Here is a 17,507-nt window from a genome sequence, read left to right on the forward strand (position 1 = left end):
TCATTAGAAATATGAGACGGAATGGATTTAGATGGGGAGAATTCAATTCTATTGAATTGTTTAATTACAACATGAAATTAGAACATAAATAATATTAGTTACGATTAATGTTGTTTACTTACCATCAGAATCAGAATTAAAATTAATTTGATTATTAAAATACTCATATATATATATATATATATGAAGTCCCTTACCACCAGAACGACATACAAAGATCGCGAGTGTAGTGTTATTTTCCTTTAACACCCAATAAGATAAATTCAATTCCAACTAGATTTTACATATCGATCATAAAATATGACAATAAAAGAAAACAAATTGAGAATATTATTAGAGAAAAAGAAACACTGACCTCAAATATTCTCGTAGAATATATGTGGTTGTTTATTTGTAATTTTTAACAATAATATTTAATTATGTGTGTATATATATATATATATTTGTTGTAGGAGAATTACTCTTCGTAATCTTCCGGTGTATGTTGTCCTAATTAGTTGTAATAACCCGATTTTTCGGGATCAATTTGTATGAATTCTTAGAAATTTATAAACTTGGAGAATTAATAAATCACATTTTTCGCTTCATAACGATGTCAAATCGAAAACGGAACCGTCTTCAGAAATCTAAAGTGGAAAAAACGTTACGTTTCCGCGACGCGGGAGTCGACTTTTACTCCGTCGCTCGTTTTCGAAAACTTCCTTCACAAAAGTGGTAGAGCTCGTCGATAATATTTCGTGAACACATCACGTGTTCTAATCGGACGTCGTATGTGGAAGTTATTAGCTACGGAAGTTAGTTTCCGATTTTAGAAAAAATATAAAAGGGAATTTTCAGAAGCTAGGATTTCCAAAAACATAAACCTTCTCTCTCCCTCTCTCACCCCGCAGCCATCTCTCTCTCTCTCTCCCTGACCCTTCTCCCTCTCAATCGCCTCCGGCGATCTCCACGGCTCCGGCCTCCGTGGCCCTCAAAGTCATCACACGGTCCACAACAGCAGCCCTCGAGCTCAACACGCCTCCCCTCGCCGCCGTGAAGCTCGCACGACAATCCTGTGATTCCACCGTCGTCCAAGCTTCATCGCCGGCGAGACCAGAGCACGGGGACTAGCTCACCATCGCCGATCCTCATCGTTGAAGCCATCTTCAAGATAATTGGAGCCAAATAGCGCCGCCGGCCTCACCCCTCACGAAATCGACCCCGTCGGCATTTCGAGCTCCTCCGGCGACGTTCCGGAAATTCTAAGGCTCCACATAGGTATGGAAATGCTTGGATCGAATGATATGAGCGATTATATGATGTTTGTGGAGAATTTGTGGAGAATCAGAGAAGGAGGAGGGAGAGTATGTACCGCCGCCCTAGGCGGCGCGTGAGGGAGACTGAGAGGGGCTAGGGGCGGCATTCGGCCATGGAAGGGAAGAGGAGAAGGAAAGAAAGGGTTTTAGGCGATGGTGGGCGAGCTACGCACCGGTTATGAATTGGCGCGTGGGCCCCATGCGCTGCCACTGTGGGCGGCGCGTGAACAGTAATTTCCGAATAATAAATTTTTGTAAAAAGTGATTTATGTACGGTAAATGTAAAAAGTAATTTTATTCATTAATTGTAAACGTAATTTATATACAGTAATTGTAAAAAGTAATTTTCTGAAAAGTATATCGGTGATTAGTATTTACTCGAACAGTATTTACGATGGAATAGTACATTGGTGTACAAGAATACGTAAACAATATGCACTTGTACAATAATACATGAATAGTATTTATGTGAACAATAATTTCGTAAAAACCATAAATTACTGAATAGTAAAACATTAGTACTGATTTGGCATTTGAAGTTTTACGTAACGTTTCTAACCACTTTGTATACATCTAGGTGATCGACAAAACAAGTAAATGATTTGCTTTCGGTATTGTGGAAATTACGCTAAGGAAAAGAAGGTGAGTAAATCTCACTATGACAAGTTTACCCTTGGAGGTGATGCATTATTTACGCTTGTTTAAAAGACCGAACTATGATATGTATATGGTATAGTGGGTTGTGTATTTATAAAAAAATGGTAAATACGGTACATATATATGGGTTGCTATACTATATACTGTCATATTCATATTTCAAAATGAGTTTATTTATAGCACCAATATTTATTTTATTTGAGCATGACTCGCTTGTCTTTTTGTACAATAACATGTAAGGAATTTATTGTACGTAGTTTTAACTTGAGTTATGTTAAAACGTTTTTCTGTCTTCGGACGTGTTGGCATGTCGGAACCTAGCCTTGGCCGGGCAACAGTTACGATTTAGTTAGAGCCCAATGTTTGACGGCGTACTGCATGAGGGGTAACATATGAGTACCTGGGTCTCATGAGTACCCGTATTATATATGTAATTGGGTAAACAGATGGGTTGCCCGATTTCTCATGAGCACTTATATTTTCAGATATTATTGGACAACCAGATGGGCCGTCATGTGACTCATGAGTACATTTATAACTAAATGTTTTCAATATTTTTCTCTTGTATTAATATGCGAGTTATATTGTTGTTTTACTCATACGAGCTGCAAAGCTTACCAGATTTGTGTTTACAATCCCGGTGCACCTATTCGATGGTGTAGGGGATAGTTATGCAGGTGTGAATTAGCAGAATTTGAGAACTACTCTGAAGATTTCGAAGGTTCTTTATTTTATTTTGTGGTGAAAATTGAGAGGATTTTACATTCTATTTGATATAATACTTGAATTATAAATTGGTTTTGTAAGAATTGATTCGACTGAGAGGTACCATGAACTCAGTAACGATACGTTGTGACTATAAGATGATTTTGATTTATTGAGATTGTTTTAGAGTTTTTCATGGCTTCGATTGTGAGTTTAACACTTGAAATTTCGGGGCCGTGACATTAGTATAGGTTAGTCTAGATAATAAATGATATATAATCTATTATTCTACGGGATACTCAACGTAATGCATATATATAAGGTATCATCATCAATGAATAAAGATATTTTTTCTCCTTATTATGATGTGTATTACATTCTTCTATAATACGTTATCAGCACGTGTTCCAGCCATGTGCTCGATAGCCAAAAACCCTAATCTCTGAAGAAAAAAATCTTTTTGTCATGAAAAAAATATCGATGGAAGAAGATAGAAAAATAATCCAAAAAAAAATTTGCATAAACTGAATTTGACCTAGGTCACTCAGAAAATTGCTCTAGGCACCCTTGTCTTCCTCCGACCTTCAGGGTCGACCCCGAGCCGACGAGCCTCCTTATCTCCGGTTTCCAGATCGCAACTGCGTGCTTCGCTTAGCGACGACGACGTCGCTCCAGGTTTTCCCGAACCCAACTGGTCTTCAATGACCCAGTGCTTACCGCCTGGCTCGATCTAACATGCTCCTTCCTGGCCTGGTGTCCTTCGCTCGTCGACATCCGCCCTCAACCCAGCGTTCTTTGAGCCTCCATGACGTTGCATGCATCTTTGACGCCACCAAACGGCCTTGAAGGTCGTCGAACCCAGATCTCCGACGTCTTCTGAGATTTTCGGGCACGGTAACACATGCCCTTGACTGACCCGGTCAGTCTTCTCCGACCTAACCATGACAGAGGTTTTACCTTTCGTTAAATCGGTAAATAAGGGCATCGTAATTTTGCCCATGGTAAAGTGTTTTTACTCGACACAGTAATCTTTTAATAGTTTTACTATTTAATATATGGATTATGTATTTATGATACTAATCATTATTTTTCATTTTTGTGAAATTTATCACATTATGATACAAAATCGAATGGCGAGAGTTACTTTGTGATGCATTCGTAGATTTAAGTATGAACGTGGAATTAAGCAAGAACAACTTATATGTTGTTTATTTGGTAAACAAGCAAATATGTTTTAATTAACGTTGCTGCTTTCATGCAAATTTAAATTCCTCTGAATTTTGTCTTTCATCGGGGACTTTCAACCTCCATTTCCTTTTCAACCCGATTCTTTCGCATTTCGGGTGGTATACATGGATATGATTCCCCTGGTACCGAGTTTTAGGAGCAGCTGAGAGTGCCGCTATTACCATCCGTAGCCGTTGTGGGTAACTACATGTTTGAATGAAAAAAAGGACAAACAATGCTTTGCGATGAAAATTGTTGCTTATACCACTAGTTTGTGACTGAAATTGTCACTTATACTATTGTGACGGAATATGTCACGGTTTATACTATTGTTGCGTATTACACTCATCTGTAACAATATTGTCAATTTGAGTTGGACAATTTAGAAATATTCTCAATTATATTAGGGTAGTTTAGGTAATAAAAATTGATACATGAATTAAAAGAGAAATTGATTATGATACCCACATCTCCCTTTCATCGGATAATGGAAATAAATATGGGTTTGTTTTAGTGTTATTATTTGTGATTGTTATATGTCATCAGAAAATGCAAAGACTATCGTGTCAACTATCATGTTTTGATTGCAAGTCGATGGATGTGTGGGAAGGGTGAGTCCGCGATGGTGGTGGGGATTTGAAAGATTTCTTGTAGATTTGTTTTAATAGTATCAATTTTTTTTTATTTCTCTTGATATTTTTCATTCATACATATTTTGAGGCGCGTCACATATGTCATATGTGCGTAGTAATTTTGTTGTAACTCTTTTTTTATGCATCGTGAATATCGATGGAAGGATGGTTGTGTTGATATCCCTGTAAAGCTTATAAGTTTAGTTCTAGTCTATATTACTTTTATATAGAAATCATGTAATTGGCTGTTACATTCGGTTTGTTAATTTGCATTTGGCTTCATGTTTGTGCATGTTCATCTGTTTGTTGCATTTGTCCAACTGCTACATTTCGAGTCATATTGTGTCCATATGATTCCAAACAGTTTTTGATTTGCGTTTGCTCTTGATTTTGTTCAAATGCTAGCTTAAGTGATTGTAAATGTTTTCACTCTTCACTAGATTTTTTGTTGTTGAAGAAAATAGATTCGAAACTCAGTCTAGATTGACTGGGCTGCTAGCCCATTGTGGTTATTATTAACTATGAAGCCTTGAGGTGGGCATAAAACCTACACCTCGGCTACCACCCGGGGGATTACAAACATCCTCGTACAAAACATCAGAAATAAAACTTGGAACCACATCTTGCTGCAGCTCCTCTTAGACTAGCAACACCGTTTGTTTCACGGAAGACATGCCAGACCTCAATTTCTTTATTAGATATAAATTAACTAGAAACAATTTTCTTCATTCATTTGAGTTTGAAAGTCATTTTCCTCCCAATCTCATACTTATGCAAACCTCACTGAGCCGCAAGGAGTTAAACATTTCATCTAAACTATGATCATCGTCCTAAATCTTAATCTCATATCACAATCATTAATCATTTAATCTCATCTCAAACGTACGTACGACCTCAACTTCCCCTCTATCGAAGACACACTTTGTTACAAACTCCTCTTATGCTCATGGGATCAAGCTACGTCAAAATCCAGTTGTGAGTAGTAAATCTTTTTGAAAAGAATGACGCACAGAATAATAGAAATTTCAAAAATATTCACACATGAAATAAAGTTGATAAACACGGAATGAAAATCCCCGACACAGAGAAATAGCACTGAGTTGGTTTCAACTTATTAACTTATTATTATTTTTAATTACAAAATTGTCCTCACCCCAATGTGTGGTCATCAAATAAGTTGATAACCTCATCCGCCCTTCTTTCTCCTCTGGATTTCTACTCCTGGCTGCCGTCACCACCACCACCACCACCACATCCACCACCGCAAGCAAACCCTAATCTCGTTTTCTCTCTCCTTCTGACGCCATGGCCCGAAAGCGAAAGCTCGATTCGAACTCAACGGAGGCCTCCGAGCCCGCCAAGAAGCAGCAGCCGGAGCCGGAGCCCGTTGTCGAAGAGCCCAAGCCCCAGGAACCGCCGCCGGAGGAGGTAGTCGAAGAAGAAGTCGACGAGGAGGAAGAAGAGGTCGAAGAAGAGGAGGAGTACGAAGAGGAAGAGGAGGTCGAGGAGGAAGAGCCCGGCGTTGAGTATATGCAGAAGACGGAGAATGAAACGACGGCGGCGGATCCGTCTCAATCCGGCGCCGGGAGCGAGCAGAACGGCCGCAGCGGTGAGGATGACGAGGACGAGCCGATTCAGGATCTTCTGGAGCCGTTTAGTAAGGATCAGCTGGTTACTTTGCTCAAGGAGGCGGCGGAGAGCCACCGCGACGTGGCGGATCGGATCCGGAAAGTCGCGGATGAGGATCCGATCCACCGGAAGATCTTCGTCCACGGCCTTGGGTGGGACACCACCGCCGAAACCCTAACCTCCGTGTTCACGGAGTACGGCGAGATTGAGGATTGCAAGGCGGTGTGTGATAAGGTCTCGGGAAAATCCAAGGGCTACGGTTTCATTCTGTTCAAGACTCGCTCCGGCGCTCGGAAAGCCTTGAAGCAGCCGCAGAAGAAGATCGGAAATCGAATGACCGCCTGCCAGCTGGCGTCGCTGGGCCCGGCCGCGACGCCGAGTGCCCCTGGCCCTGCTGCGGTGACGGCCCAGGCCCAGCAGGTTTCGGAGTACACGCAGAGGAAGATCTATGTGAGCAATGTCGGGGCCGATTTGGATCCTCAGAAGCTGCTGATGTACTTTTCGAGGTTCGGAGAAATCGAAGAAGGGCCGTTGGGGCTGGATAAGGCAACTGGGAGGCCGAAAGGGTTTTGCTTGTTTGTGTACAAGTCTTCAGAGAGTGCAAAGAGGGCGTTGGAGGAGCCGCATAAGAATTTCGAAGGGCACATTTTGCACTGCCAGAAGGCTATTGATGGTCCGAAGCCGATGAAGTCTCAGCATGGGAACCAGCACCACCACAATAGGAATAAGAATTCCGGTGGTTTTGGTGGCGGAGCGCCACCAGTGCCTGGCCATATGATGGCACCAGGAGGTGCTGCTGGACTTGGGTTTAACCAGGGGCCTGCATCAACGCAGGCATTGAACCCTGCTCTCGGTCAGGCGCTAGCTTTGCTGGCGACGCAGGGAGCTGGTCTAAATATCTTTGGGACTTTGGGAGCTCCGGGTGTGAACCCTGGCGTGCCTGGAGGAACACATGGAATGCCAAGTGGGTATGGTAATCAGCCTAGTATAAGTCCTGGAATGATCGGAACCTATGGAAATCAAGCAGCATTGCCAGGAGGTTACCCCAACCCACAGTTGGGCCAAGGTGGATCCGGAAGAGGGCCACATGGTCTTGGGCAATATGGTGGTGCTCCTTACACGGGGCACTAGATGGCCGAGGTATGGCAAACTTGCTCTTTATATGGTAAATTTAGTCCATCACCCACCCGAGCACAAAAGTAAAACAAAGTCACTCCTGCATTAAGTAGTTTAGCACATTTTACTTTAGAAAAATGCTAAAGAGTTTGGAATAAATTGAAATTAGAAGGTACTGAATTCTATTAGTTGCTGGTGTTGATTGAAGATTCTAGAAGCTTGTTAACCGCATTTACTTGTTATATTCTTGTTTTGTCCTGCTTTTTTAGGATAGTTTCTGTCCAATTTTCTACGGTAGTTGCAGCCTTTTGATAGTGCTGTGACGTTGGATATAATCATGAACTCTATCTTGTATTCTCTTTGAAGGGATTTTGGGTTCAAAACCTTTCATCTCTTCTAAAATGTTTTTCACATTTTCCTTATTAAATGTGCAGATCTACATAGGTGCATCAGTGTTTTTTACTGGTCTGGTGATTCTTCTGAAGTTTAAAAGGAGCTGATGGTTGCTACAAAGAGCAGAATCTTAAAAATTGTCAAATGAAATTTCCGTTTTATCTCTGTTTTCTTTTTCCTTTTCTAGCTCTTCAAAGTATTGTAGTTTTTTATTTGTTTGAAAGCTCAAGGTTTGAGAAATCAACTTATAAACTTATCTGTATTTTATGGAGTCAGTGAGGTGAACAAAATGCTTTTAAATTTCCAATCCTATGAACTAGGTGAACTTGGTTATGTAGTTTTTGTTTCTATAATGCTTAACGGTCTGTATTAATGCTCTTTCAGTGTTTTTTTTTAATGGTTTTGAATAATTGTTTGTGACTAATCCACAATTCTTGATCAGATTATTATATACTGTCTTTGTTAGATCTTTCAAAAATGTGTTTTATTGGTTGTAAACTGGCACTGAATGGTGCTCTTATTCATTGACGCATAGTGTAAACTGGCACCATCAGTTTTCATCTCTCTTTATGGAACAATATGCTATTATTGTTTACAACAATCTTGCACCCCATTGGCAGGTAATATAATGCAGGTTCAGCAGCCATAATTACCACTATGGCTACTATAATGATAGAAAAAGGTTATCAGAACGTGATCAACTTTCAATATTCTAATGTCAGAGTTCATGAAAGATTATTAATTAACTAAGAAGCATGCTTTAGTAGGAAAAACTATATAATAATTAAAGGATGTTTTTAATTAGAATTTTTCGAAAGCAGTATATTGTGATTCACTGTTGTGATTCACTGTTGATAGTGATTTTTGTTGTTGGTTTTTAGAAGTGTTTACCTCTCTATCAAACAAATGGATGTTTTTTTTTTTGCATAATTTTTCGATGTTAAAAGTTATTTTCTTTCTTTTTTCAAAAGTAATGGTTTGCCATTTTTACAGCTGGTTTTTGAAGTTAGTCATCTAAACATTCATCATCTTGATTGTGTTTCGTCATTCACAAGTTCATGGGTCACAGACTTGTTGTGTTTCAAGCAACTAATTGTTGATGACTTTTATGAATTATGACTAGAACATGACCTTATTAGATGGTTCATGAGATTAGCCAGTCCTTCATTGGGTCATATCTTTGTCTTCTGCGGTCCCTACTTACAGTTTCTAAATTCTGACCACCAAATTTATTCTTTAATCAAACTCTCTATAGTTAACAAGTATTTTGTATGCATGTCCCTGTGTATTGTTTTTGCCTTAAACCAATGATCAGCCATCCGTCTACCACTTAAGCCAAAAGAGTTCGAGTATCCATTTAGTATCATCTTAGATTTTGACCATGTGCTGGTCTGGTCGCCTTTTGTCTAGAAGTCATTGTCTGGTTGGTTTTTTTAAGATTGTTGGATACTTGAGTATTGCAAGCCTTTGCTGAATGTGAAATTAAGAGAGATGTTGATTTTAAGATTGAAGTGGGAGCTTCCATAGGCTGTGGTCAGGGTGACTTGAATTTCAGCATATGTGCCTTTGGTGGTGTAGTTTTGCTGTTCACTTGTCAAAGTTATAAAACATAAGGCTTATCATTTTTTGTTGCATTCAGTTTTTATATTAGATATATGGTAATCCGCAACAGCCTTGATACCTGCTTTAATACCTGGAATTGTATGTTTGAATGATTGCACATTCAATTTCAAGTGAAACGCTTTTGAACAAAGCTGTATCGTTTGTTTGTTGTGGATTTCTTTTCCTGATAATTGTTAAAGCCACTGTTTAATTGTGTGCCCCATTATTGATCACTTCAACAGCCAAAGGGGGAGTTGTTTTATGTAGCCAGGTGTCGAGAGATAACTTGCTCTTTTGGGTGGATCATCAAGGAATTTGGTTTGATTAATCATCAAAGCCTCAAAGGAACTTGATTGGATGGAACAGCCTGTTAAGATTTGTGGAAGGTAATATATGATAAAAATGAGTTATTTTAAACAAGGAGATAGTGGGGATAGTGCAGTGAAGAACAAAGGAATCGCAATGACTCTTAGAAGGTATTGGCCTTTTGATGGTAAAGAGATATCATCGTTCAGGTTATAGAGTTGGTAAGAGGTAAGCCAAGAATTGGTAAATGAGGTCCTCCCGTGTAACGAAAGCTTGGCAGAAGTAATCGCGCATAAACCCTCCGAGAGGATGGGTCAATTTAATCGATAAATGGAGCGAAGTTGAAACACAACCTTTTGGCAGAGGTATTGGATCTCATTGTAGAGCGCATGAAGGCAAATGAACCTGGAAACCAAACTCCGCGGATGGTAAATGGGTTCTCCAGAGTGTTCATAAGTACAAGAGAAGCAAGCGGCCAGTATAGGTTTGTGCTCCGGTGATGGTATAGAAAGCGGCAAGGAGGTTCCTCCGGCAAACGAACCCCAACTATTAAATTGGTCTTCATGCAGATTTTCCCCAACTGATCAGCGATCATGAACTCCTATGTTTTCAATTGTAAATTAAGGCACGGTATATAATATTGTTCAAAATTTGGTTTAAACCAAGGCAGGCTTTACTATGCAAGTTTCTAATTTCTCAAACAATTCACAAAGCTTGATAACCACATGGGTATAGGTTCTCTAACCAAACACGAAGATTAAGATGTCCTGTGAAAGCGTTGATGGGGTTTGGCAGATTTTGATTTTTCATCGCCAGCAAAAAAAAAAGATTAATTGGGGCAGAGGTTAACCGAGTTTCCATAGAAAAGTGCATCTTGTTTTGTATAGACGTGGTCCGAGGAGAGACACAGATTAAGTAACACGTGGCACTAGATGACAGGGTAGGCTGAAATTCTTAAAATCTTGGTTGCAGAATGTGCACCACGAAATTGGTATTTGATGGGTGCCGGGCGTTATCGTTATGTTGTAGTTTCTCTTGGCGCCAATTCATTCACGCTTTCTATATTTTTGTTTGGATTGGAAGAAACCCACAACAATGAGTCCTTGCCAATGACCTTTCTCTTGGTTCATCTGTTGTAACAACACAAGTGCGTGGTGTAGTTTAATCCTCCCTCGAAATTCTTATAAATCACAATTCCGTTGTTCATAATTCCATTGGAATGTTAATATGGTCTAAAAAACCGAGTGCTATAATCTGTTGATTCTTCAAAATCCAATCTATTTTCTTCTCATATGAGTACACTTGCAATCATACGATAACTCTGGAATTGGATCACAATGATCTTCTCTATCCAATCGTGTGCCTAAATTCATACGATTCAGAACTTCAACAATGAACTACCTATTGTGTATCTCGTTCAAAACCATACAACGTCTAATATGAAATCTACTCTAAATGCCATTCTCCCTTGAACAAATATCAGATAAACACGCCACACTTCTTTACGAGTCCACAAAATAGGCTCCAAAAGACCAAAAGCATCCTCCTCCTCGACACAAATCGAAGAACAAGATCGCATCCCTAAAACCCCACAAAAACGTCCCCATTTCCCTCACCACCTCTCTAAAAATCCTCTCGCTTTTTTTCTCTACTCTTTGTCTCTTCCACTCTCCCCAGTGGCTTTAAACCTCCACACATTCCACCACTATCTTCAACCACCTCTCTACTCTTTCCTCCCATCATCACAACAAGAGTAGAGAGACAACTCTCTCTCTCTCTCTCTCTCCAATTTCATATCCACACAAAAACCACCAAAGACTCCACCTTTCTCTCCTCCCTCACAAAACCCACCATGGATTTAGCCTCCAAGCTCCACCGCTCCACCTTCCTCGCCGGCTCCGCCCCCTTCGACCCCCGCACCTCCGCCGCCTCCTCTCTCCCCCCTCGCCTCCGCCTCAAAACCACTTCTTTCTTCAAACCCACTCCCCCCTCTCCCCCCATCTTCCCAAAGCTCCAAGCTTTCGCCGCCGTCGAAACTCCCGCCACCACCGCCGCCGAAGACATCGAGTCCCTCTTCTCCTCCGACGCCTCCGCCGCCCAGGACCGTAAGCGCGGCAAGAAAAGCTCCCCCTCCGGCGCCTCCGGGGTCTCCTCGGGCGTGAAGCTCGAGAATGTGAGCAAGAGCTATAAAGGCGTGACTGTGCTCAAGGACGTGACGTGGGAAGTGAAGAAGGGGGAGAAGGTCGGGCTCGTTGGGGTGAACGGAGCAGGGAAGACGACGCAGATGAGGATCATTGCAGGTTTGGAGGAGGCTGATTCGGGGAACGTGGTGAAGGCGAAACCGAACATGAAGATTGCGTTTCTGAGCCAGGAGTTTGAGGTTTCGATGAGCAGGACGGTGAGGGAGGAGTTTATGAGTGCCTTCAAGGAGGAAATGGAGGTGGCTGAGAGGCTGGAGAAGGTGCACAAGGCATTGGAGGGTGCTGTGGAGGATATGGACTTGATGGGGAGGCTGTTGGATGAGATGGATAAGCTGCAGAATCGGGCGCAGGAGTGTGACTTGAGTATGGTGGATGCTAAGATCAGTAAGTTGATGCCGGAGCTTGGGTTTGCGCCCGAGGATGGGGATAGGTTGGTGGCTTCCTTTAGTAGTGGATGGCAGATGAGGATGTCGCTTGGGAAGATTTTGCTTCAGGTATGATGGTTTGTGTGTGTGTGTGTGTTTTTTTCGATGAGAAAAATTTAGTTGTTGGATTGTGAGTTATAGGTTGGAGTTTTGTTAAGAATAGTTTGCATAATGTGGTGTTTTCGAAATGGTGTCATGGTGAATTGCTTGCTGGGTTTCTGATTAGGGAGAGATGCTATTTCTAGTAATATTTGTTTCTATAGCCATATGATACGTGCTTTATCAGAAGTTGGTTACTCTAGATAGCAGATTTCTCATGATTGCATTTAGGGTAGCTTGGGGCCGTTGTTAACTTGTTATTGATAATCTATGAAGAATTAATCATCATACAGTGGAAGTAGCAATCAACTGTATGTTCGGTACTATTTCTGTAAGATTTGCTGATATATAGCACATGTGTCTTTGAGTGTACACTGGTTTAGTTGATCTGAGTATAATGGCTTTATCTTCAGGACCCTGATTTACTACTTCTGGATGAGCCTACCAATCACCTTGACCTTGATACAATTGAGTGGCTCGAAGATTATCTCAATCAACAAGATGTGCCAATGGTTATCATATCTCACGACCGAGCTTTTCTCGATCAATTGTGTACCAAAATAGTGGAAACTGATATGGGTGTCTCCAGGACGTTTGAGGGAAATTATTCTGAGTATTACATTGCAAAGGCAGCTTGGATTGAAAGTCAAAATGCTGCTTGGGAGAAGCAGCAGAAGGAAATTGAGCACACAAAAGACTTGATCCACAGGTTGGGCGCTGGAGCAAATTCTGGCCGTGCTTCTTCTGCCGAAAAGGTACGTTGAGATTTAGTTTTGCTTGAAATTCCGAAAGAAACATAAACACCAATCATAGGTGAACTATAAGTTAGCCCGAGTCCTGTTAGTTTCTCAATGCAACTGAGCTGTTTTACTCTACAGTTTATTCTCTCAGTTGGGAAAACTTAAGCAGACGTGTAATATTCTTTGAATAGAAGAAGAAGAAGCACTTCTTAGACTGGCTTTAATCAACCTTTCTTATAATAATATGTAGATTTTCACTCATAATCATTCTAGTACAATTACATTAAGCAAATCACTCAATCCTTCGTTTCTATATTCATTAATTCATTGTACAATACTAAAACAAATTATTTTCTCTTAATCTCTCTGATGTCTGGTTAAGTCTGTATGCATTAACAAGATTGATTATTTAGTCTAACCAGGTAGTTACAAAGATCATTCCACGGGCTATCTCCAATTGGTTATCTAATGTTTAGTTTCTTCTTGCCAAACACAGAAGCTGGAAAAACTTCAGGAAGAGGATCTAGTTGAAAGGCCATTCCAGAGGAAACAGATGAGGATCAGGTTTCCTGAACGGGGAAGAAGTGGAAGATTTGTTGCTACGCTTAAAAATCTGGAAGCTGGATTTGGAGATAAGGTGGGTTTACATTTTACGATCAGAAGTAAAAGTGCTACAAGCCAAATTTACTTCTGCCTTTAAGAGTCCGTAACTTGTGTGTATTAATTGCACTCATATGTGTTGTGTACCAGGTGCTGTTTAGCAGAGCAAACCTCACAATTGAAAGGGGAGAGAAAATCGCCATTATTGGCCCAAATGGGTGTGGAAAGAGTACCTTGCTGAAACTAATAATGGGTTTACAAAAGCCAATAGCAGGTGAAGTTCTGCTTGGGGAGCATAATGTCTTACCGAACTATTTTGAGCAAAATCAGGTGTGTACTACCAAAACTAATTTCTACTTCAAAATAACTAATAGCATGGAGTTTCTTCATAGTAAACGAGGAACCAGATTTGTATATCTCCTTGTTAGACAATATTGTTGCTTGACCCCCATCATGACTTTTTAGGCTGAGGCACTAGATTTAAATAAAACAGTGCTTGAGACAGTAGAAGAAGCAGCAGAAGACTGGAGACTTGATGACATAAAAGGTCTCCTTGGTCGATGTAATTTCAAGGCAGATATGCTTGATAGAAAGGTTTCCCTCTTAAGTGGTGGTGAGAAGGTAGGTTCAAGGTTCCTTCTTTATTAATTAAATATAGGCTACATGTAACATGTTTTGCATAATTTTTTGTTTTGTTGAACTGCTAGTGTTCACTCGTATAAGTTATTTGACTTATTTCGAGTTTTCTTTTCTGGTAGTCGTCAGTTTTTTCATTTGTAATTATTGAGCGTGGTAATTTTATTTAAACATTCATGCGTCATATTGGCATGCTGTTGCCTCTATAAGGAATTTGTGACCTTTGACTAGGCCAGGATAATACAAGCAATGTTCAAAATAGATAAATAATGCAAGCAAGGCACAATGATTTCATAGACATAATTGTAGGTAAAAGCTACTGCACATGAGGATGAAGTTAGAATAGGTCCTACATGACAGTTTTCCCATCCTAGTAACGTTTATCGTTTCAAGCTTGTTTATCAAAAGCATGTGGTTCATATAATTTACGAACTTTTCATTTTACCCAGCTGGTCATCACCTTCATAATAGACTTATATATACAATTCAGTAAAATATTTTCCTCCACCCATTGAGGCACTTTTCTTCTGTCCAAGGCTTTGGAATTCCTTGCACTTCCCATTGTCTCTGCTACTCTTTTTATATAAATACAAGACATTAATCAAGGGTTGAACAAGTGCATGGTTTAACAGTTTGTCTATTCACTTTTGTTAGGCACGCCTTGCCTTCTGCACATTCATGGTAAAACCATCTACTCTGCTAGTTCTGGATGAGCCGACAAATCACTTGGATATTCCTTCAAAAGAGATGCTTGAGGTATTAAACACATTTTATTTCCATTCTTTGTTGCACTATAGATGGAATATACTGCTGTAATATCACTTACCTGTAATCTAATTCATAATTGTTCTTTCAGGAGGCAATAACAGAGTACAAGGGCACTGTTATCACAGTTTCTCATGACCGATACTTCATAAAGCAAATAGTTAACAGAGTAGTGGAAGTTAAAGACAGAAGATTGCAAGATTATGCAGGCAATTACAATGTAAGCAGTTTTCACTCTCAGTTTACTTGGGCCTGAAAGCATGTGATGTCTGCATAATCTTTTGGTTTTTTATTTTATTTTAAATTTTATAAATATGTTTTCAGCCAAAATTAAAGATTATATAACAGCATCATGATGGAATCAACCAACACCAAGCATTAATGAAATATAGTAGTTTGAGAGTCAATAGAACCAAGAGATCAGTGACGCACCGTTTATTATACTCTCAGCCTCATAGGATGATCATAAGTAAAAATTTCAAAGTAAAAATGATGGCCTCTGTTTAAAGAAGCCCAGTCTTTCATCTGGAATCTCAGCACAGGAAACAATTTCACCTATAGATTAGCAGTTTTGTTCAATTTGGAGTCTGGTGGAATTCATTCAAAATTCAAACCAATTATGCAGTTGCTTATTTATCACTTATCAGTGATTGTGACCGCGAATTGTAATGATGTGCAGTATTATCTAGAGAAGAATCTAGATGCTAGGGAAAGAGAGCTCGAGCGTGAGGCAGAGATTGAGGAAAAGGCTCCTAAAGTGAAAGCGAAATCGAAGATGTCCAAGGTAAGAATGCTTCCATTATGGAATTCATAATAAATTTGTATGATTTGTTTACTCCAGCAATCTTAGCAACCCAATGTTAACTTGCCTACCTTATTATTGTAGGCTGAAAAAGAAGCTCGGAAGAAGCAAAAGATGCAGGCATTCCAGCAAGCCAAGGCAAAATCGAAAGGAACAAAAAACGCAAAGAGATGGAATTAAAGTAGTTTTCGAAGTGGCCCACTTTATCAGCTACTCGATCATGTATGTATATACCAGTTAGTACATTAATAGATTTCCAGGAACAAGCAAGGCTGAAACAGAAATCCTGTACCTGAAGCATCTCCTTTTGCTAGGTAATTGATGAGCAAGTACGTGTTTTTGAAATCTAACCCCCAGTATAAAAATGAGAGAAGGATTACAGGGTTTGATTATTACTGCATAGAATCTGTAAATTTATTGGCTACAATGATTACTGTATATTCACATTGAAAAACTAATCGCTGAGTCCATCTATTACATGATTTATCAGATCTCTTCTGAGCTATATGCAGCAAAGCTAGTTTTTCTTTAAGAGGAGAAAAAAGGATAAAAAAGACATGCTGGACATCGTTGATTAGTGGCTAGATCCTAATAGTTCATATCTTTTGACTAGTGCAGTCGAAGTTGGTATCAGCGTTTCAGGAGTGCGAAGTTGAGATCCAACTTTTATCTGACAAATTGAGTCTAAAGCATTGAATACTTGTGTCACAGCTACGAAATTTTGAATAATAAAAATTCGAATTCAAAGTCATGAAACTCTAAAACAATCTCAAATATATTGAAATCATCTTATAATAACAGTGTATCGAAACTGAGTCCACAACATGACTCAGTCGACTTGAATAATACACAATAAATGGAAATGTAAAATTCACTCAATCCTCATCACATACAGAAGAAAGAAATCTTCAGAGTAAGCCATCCGAATCTACTAATTCCCACGTGCAGAACTATCCCCTACACCATCGAATTGGTGCACCGGGATTGTAAACACAAACCCTATAAGTTTTTCAGCCCGTATGAGTAAACCAACAATATAACATACATCGCATACAAAGGAAATATGACAAAGAACATTTAAAGACAAACATACTCATGTGACACTGGGCAACCCATATGTTACCCAATATCATTTAAAATTTGTGAAATCATGAGACATTGGGCAACCCATCTCGTTACCCAAAATCATTTAAAACATGGGTACTCATGAGACCCAGGTACCAATATGTTACCCCTCATGCAGTACATCGACAGACATTGGGCAACCCATCTGTTACTCAATATCACTCAAAACATGGGTACTCATGAGACCCAGACAACCCATTTGTTAGTTCTCGTGCAGTACACCGACAAGCACTGGGCAACCCATATGGTTACCCAAAATCACTCAAAACATGGGTAATCATGACTCATAAGACCCAGGCAACCCATCTATTATCTCTCATGCAGTACACCGACAGACACTGGGCAACCCATATGGTTACCCAAAATCATTTAAAATATGGGTACTCATGAGACCCAAGTACCCATCTGTTACCCCTCATGCAGTACAACGACAGACACTGGGCAGCCCATTTGTTACCCAATATCACTCAAAAATATGGGTACTCATGAGACCCAGGCAACCCATCTGTTACCCCTCATGCAATACACCGGCAGACAGACTAGAGCTCTAAC

General features: G+C 39.9%; 2 protein-coding genes across 3 annotated transcripts; both read left to right on the plus strand.

The window, feature by feature from the left end:
* The first annotated feature begins 5,723 nt into the window (after nt 1–5,723).
* Nucleotides 5,724–10,241, plus strand: LOC126794303 (UBP1-associated protein 2A). Of its 2 annotated transcripts, none has more exons than XM_050520989.1 (2): nt 5,724–7,285; nt 9,499–10,241. In XM_050520989.1, the coding sequence occupies exon 1, from the start codon at nt 5,822–5,824 to the stop codon at nt 7,274–7,276; it is 1,455 nt and encodes a 484-aa protein (XP_050376946.1). In that variant the 5' UTR covers nt 5,724–5,821; the 3' UTR covers nt 7,277–7,285; nt 9,499–10,241. The 2 variants fall into 2 exon arrangements, with proteins under 2 accessions (XP_050376946.1, XP_050376938.1); XM_050520981.1 differs by lacking the exon at nt 9,499–10,241 and adding an exon at nt 7,696–8,031.
* A 993-nt stretch (nt 10,242–11,234) lies between these two features.
* On the plus strand, nt 11,235–16,316 carry LOC126794293 (ABC transporter F family member 5). Its single transcript, XM_050520970.1, has 9 exons — nt 11,235–12,257; nt 12,701–13,042; nt 13,524–13,664; nt 13,778–13,957; nt 14,093–14,248; nt 14,918–15,019; nt 15,120–15,248; nt 15,708–15,812; nt 15,915–16,316. Exons 1-9 carry the CDS (start codon nt 11,415–11,417, stop codon nt 16,008–16,010), a joined length of 2,094 nt encoding a protein of 697 aa, XP_050376927.1. The 5' UTR covers nt 11,235–11,414; the 3' UTR covers nt 16,011–16,316.
* Nucleotides 16,317–17,507: the final 1,191 nt, after the last annotated feature.

The sequence above is a fragment of the Argentina anserina genome, chromosome 1 (genome assembly GCF_933775445.1).
Source record: "Argentina anserina chromosome 1, drPotAnse1.1, whole genome shotgun sequence".
In the NCBI taxonomy this organism is placed as follows: domain Eukaryota; kingdom Viridiplantae; phylum Streptophyta; class Magnoliopsida; order Rosales; family Rosaceae; genus Argentina; species Argentina anserina.

Bases quoted from the DNA above. Each gene is read 5' to 3' on its own strand.
- LOC126794293 (XM_050520970.1), top strand. From the start codon at position 11,415: ATGGATTTAGCCTCCAAGCTCCACCGCTCCACCTTCCTCGCCGGCTCC. The intron at 14,249-14,917 runs GTAGGTTCAAGG...CACTTTTGTTAG, and splicing joins TCTTAAGTGGTGGTGAGAAG to GCACGCCTTGCCTTCTGCAC. The intron at 15,249-15,707 runs GTAAGCAGTTTT...AATGATGTGCAG, and splicing joins ATTATGCAGGCAATTACAAT to TATTATCTAGAGAAGAATCT.
- LOC126794303 (XM_050520989.1), top strand. From the start codon at position 5,822: ATGGCCCGAAAGCGAAAGCTCGATTCGAACTCAACGGAGGCCTCCGAG.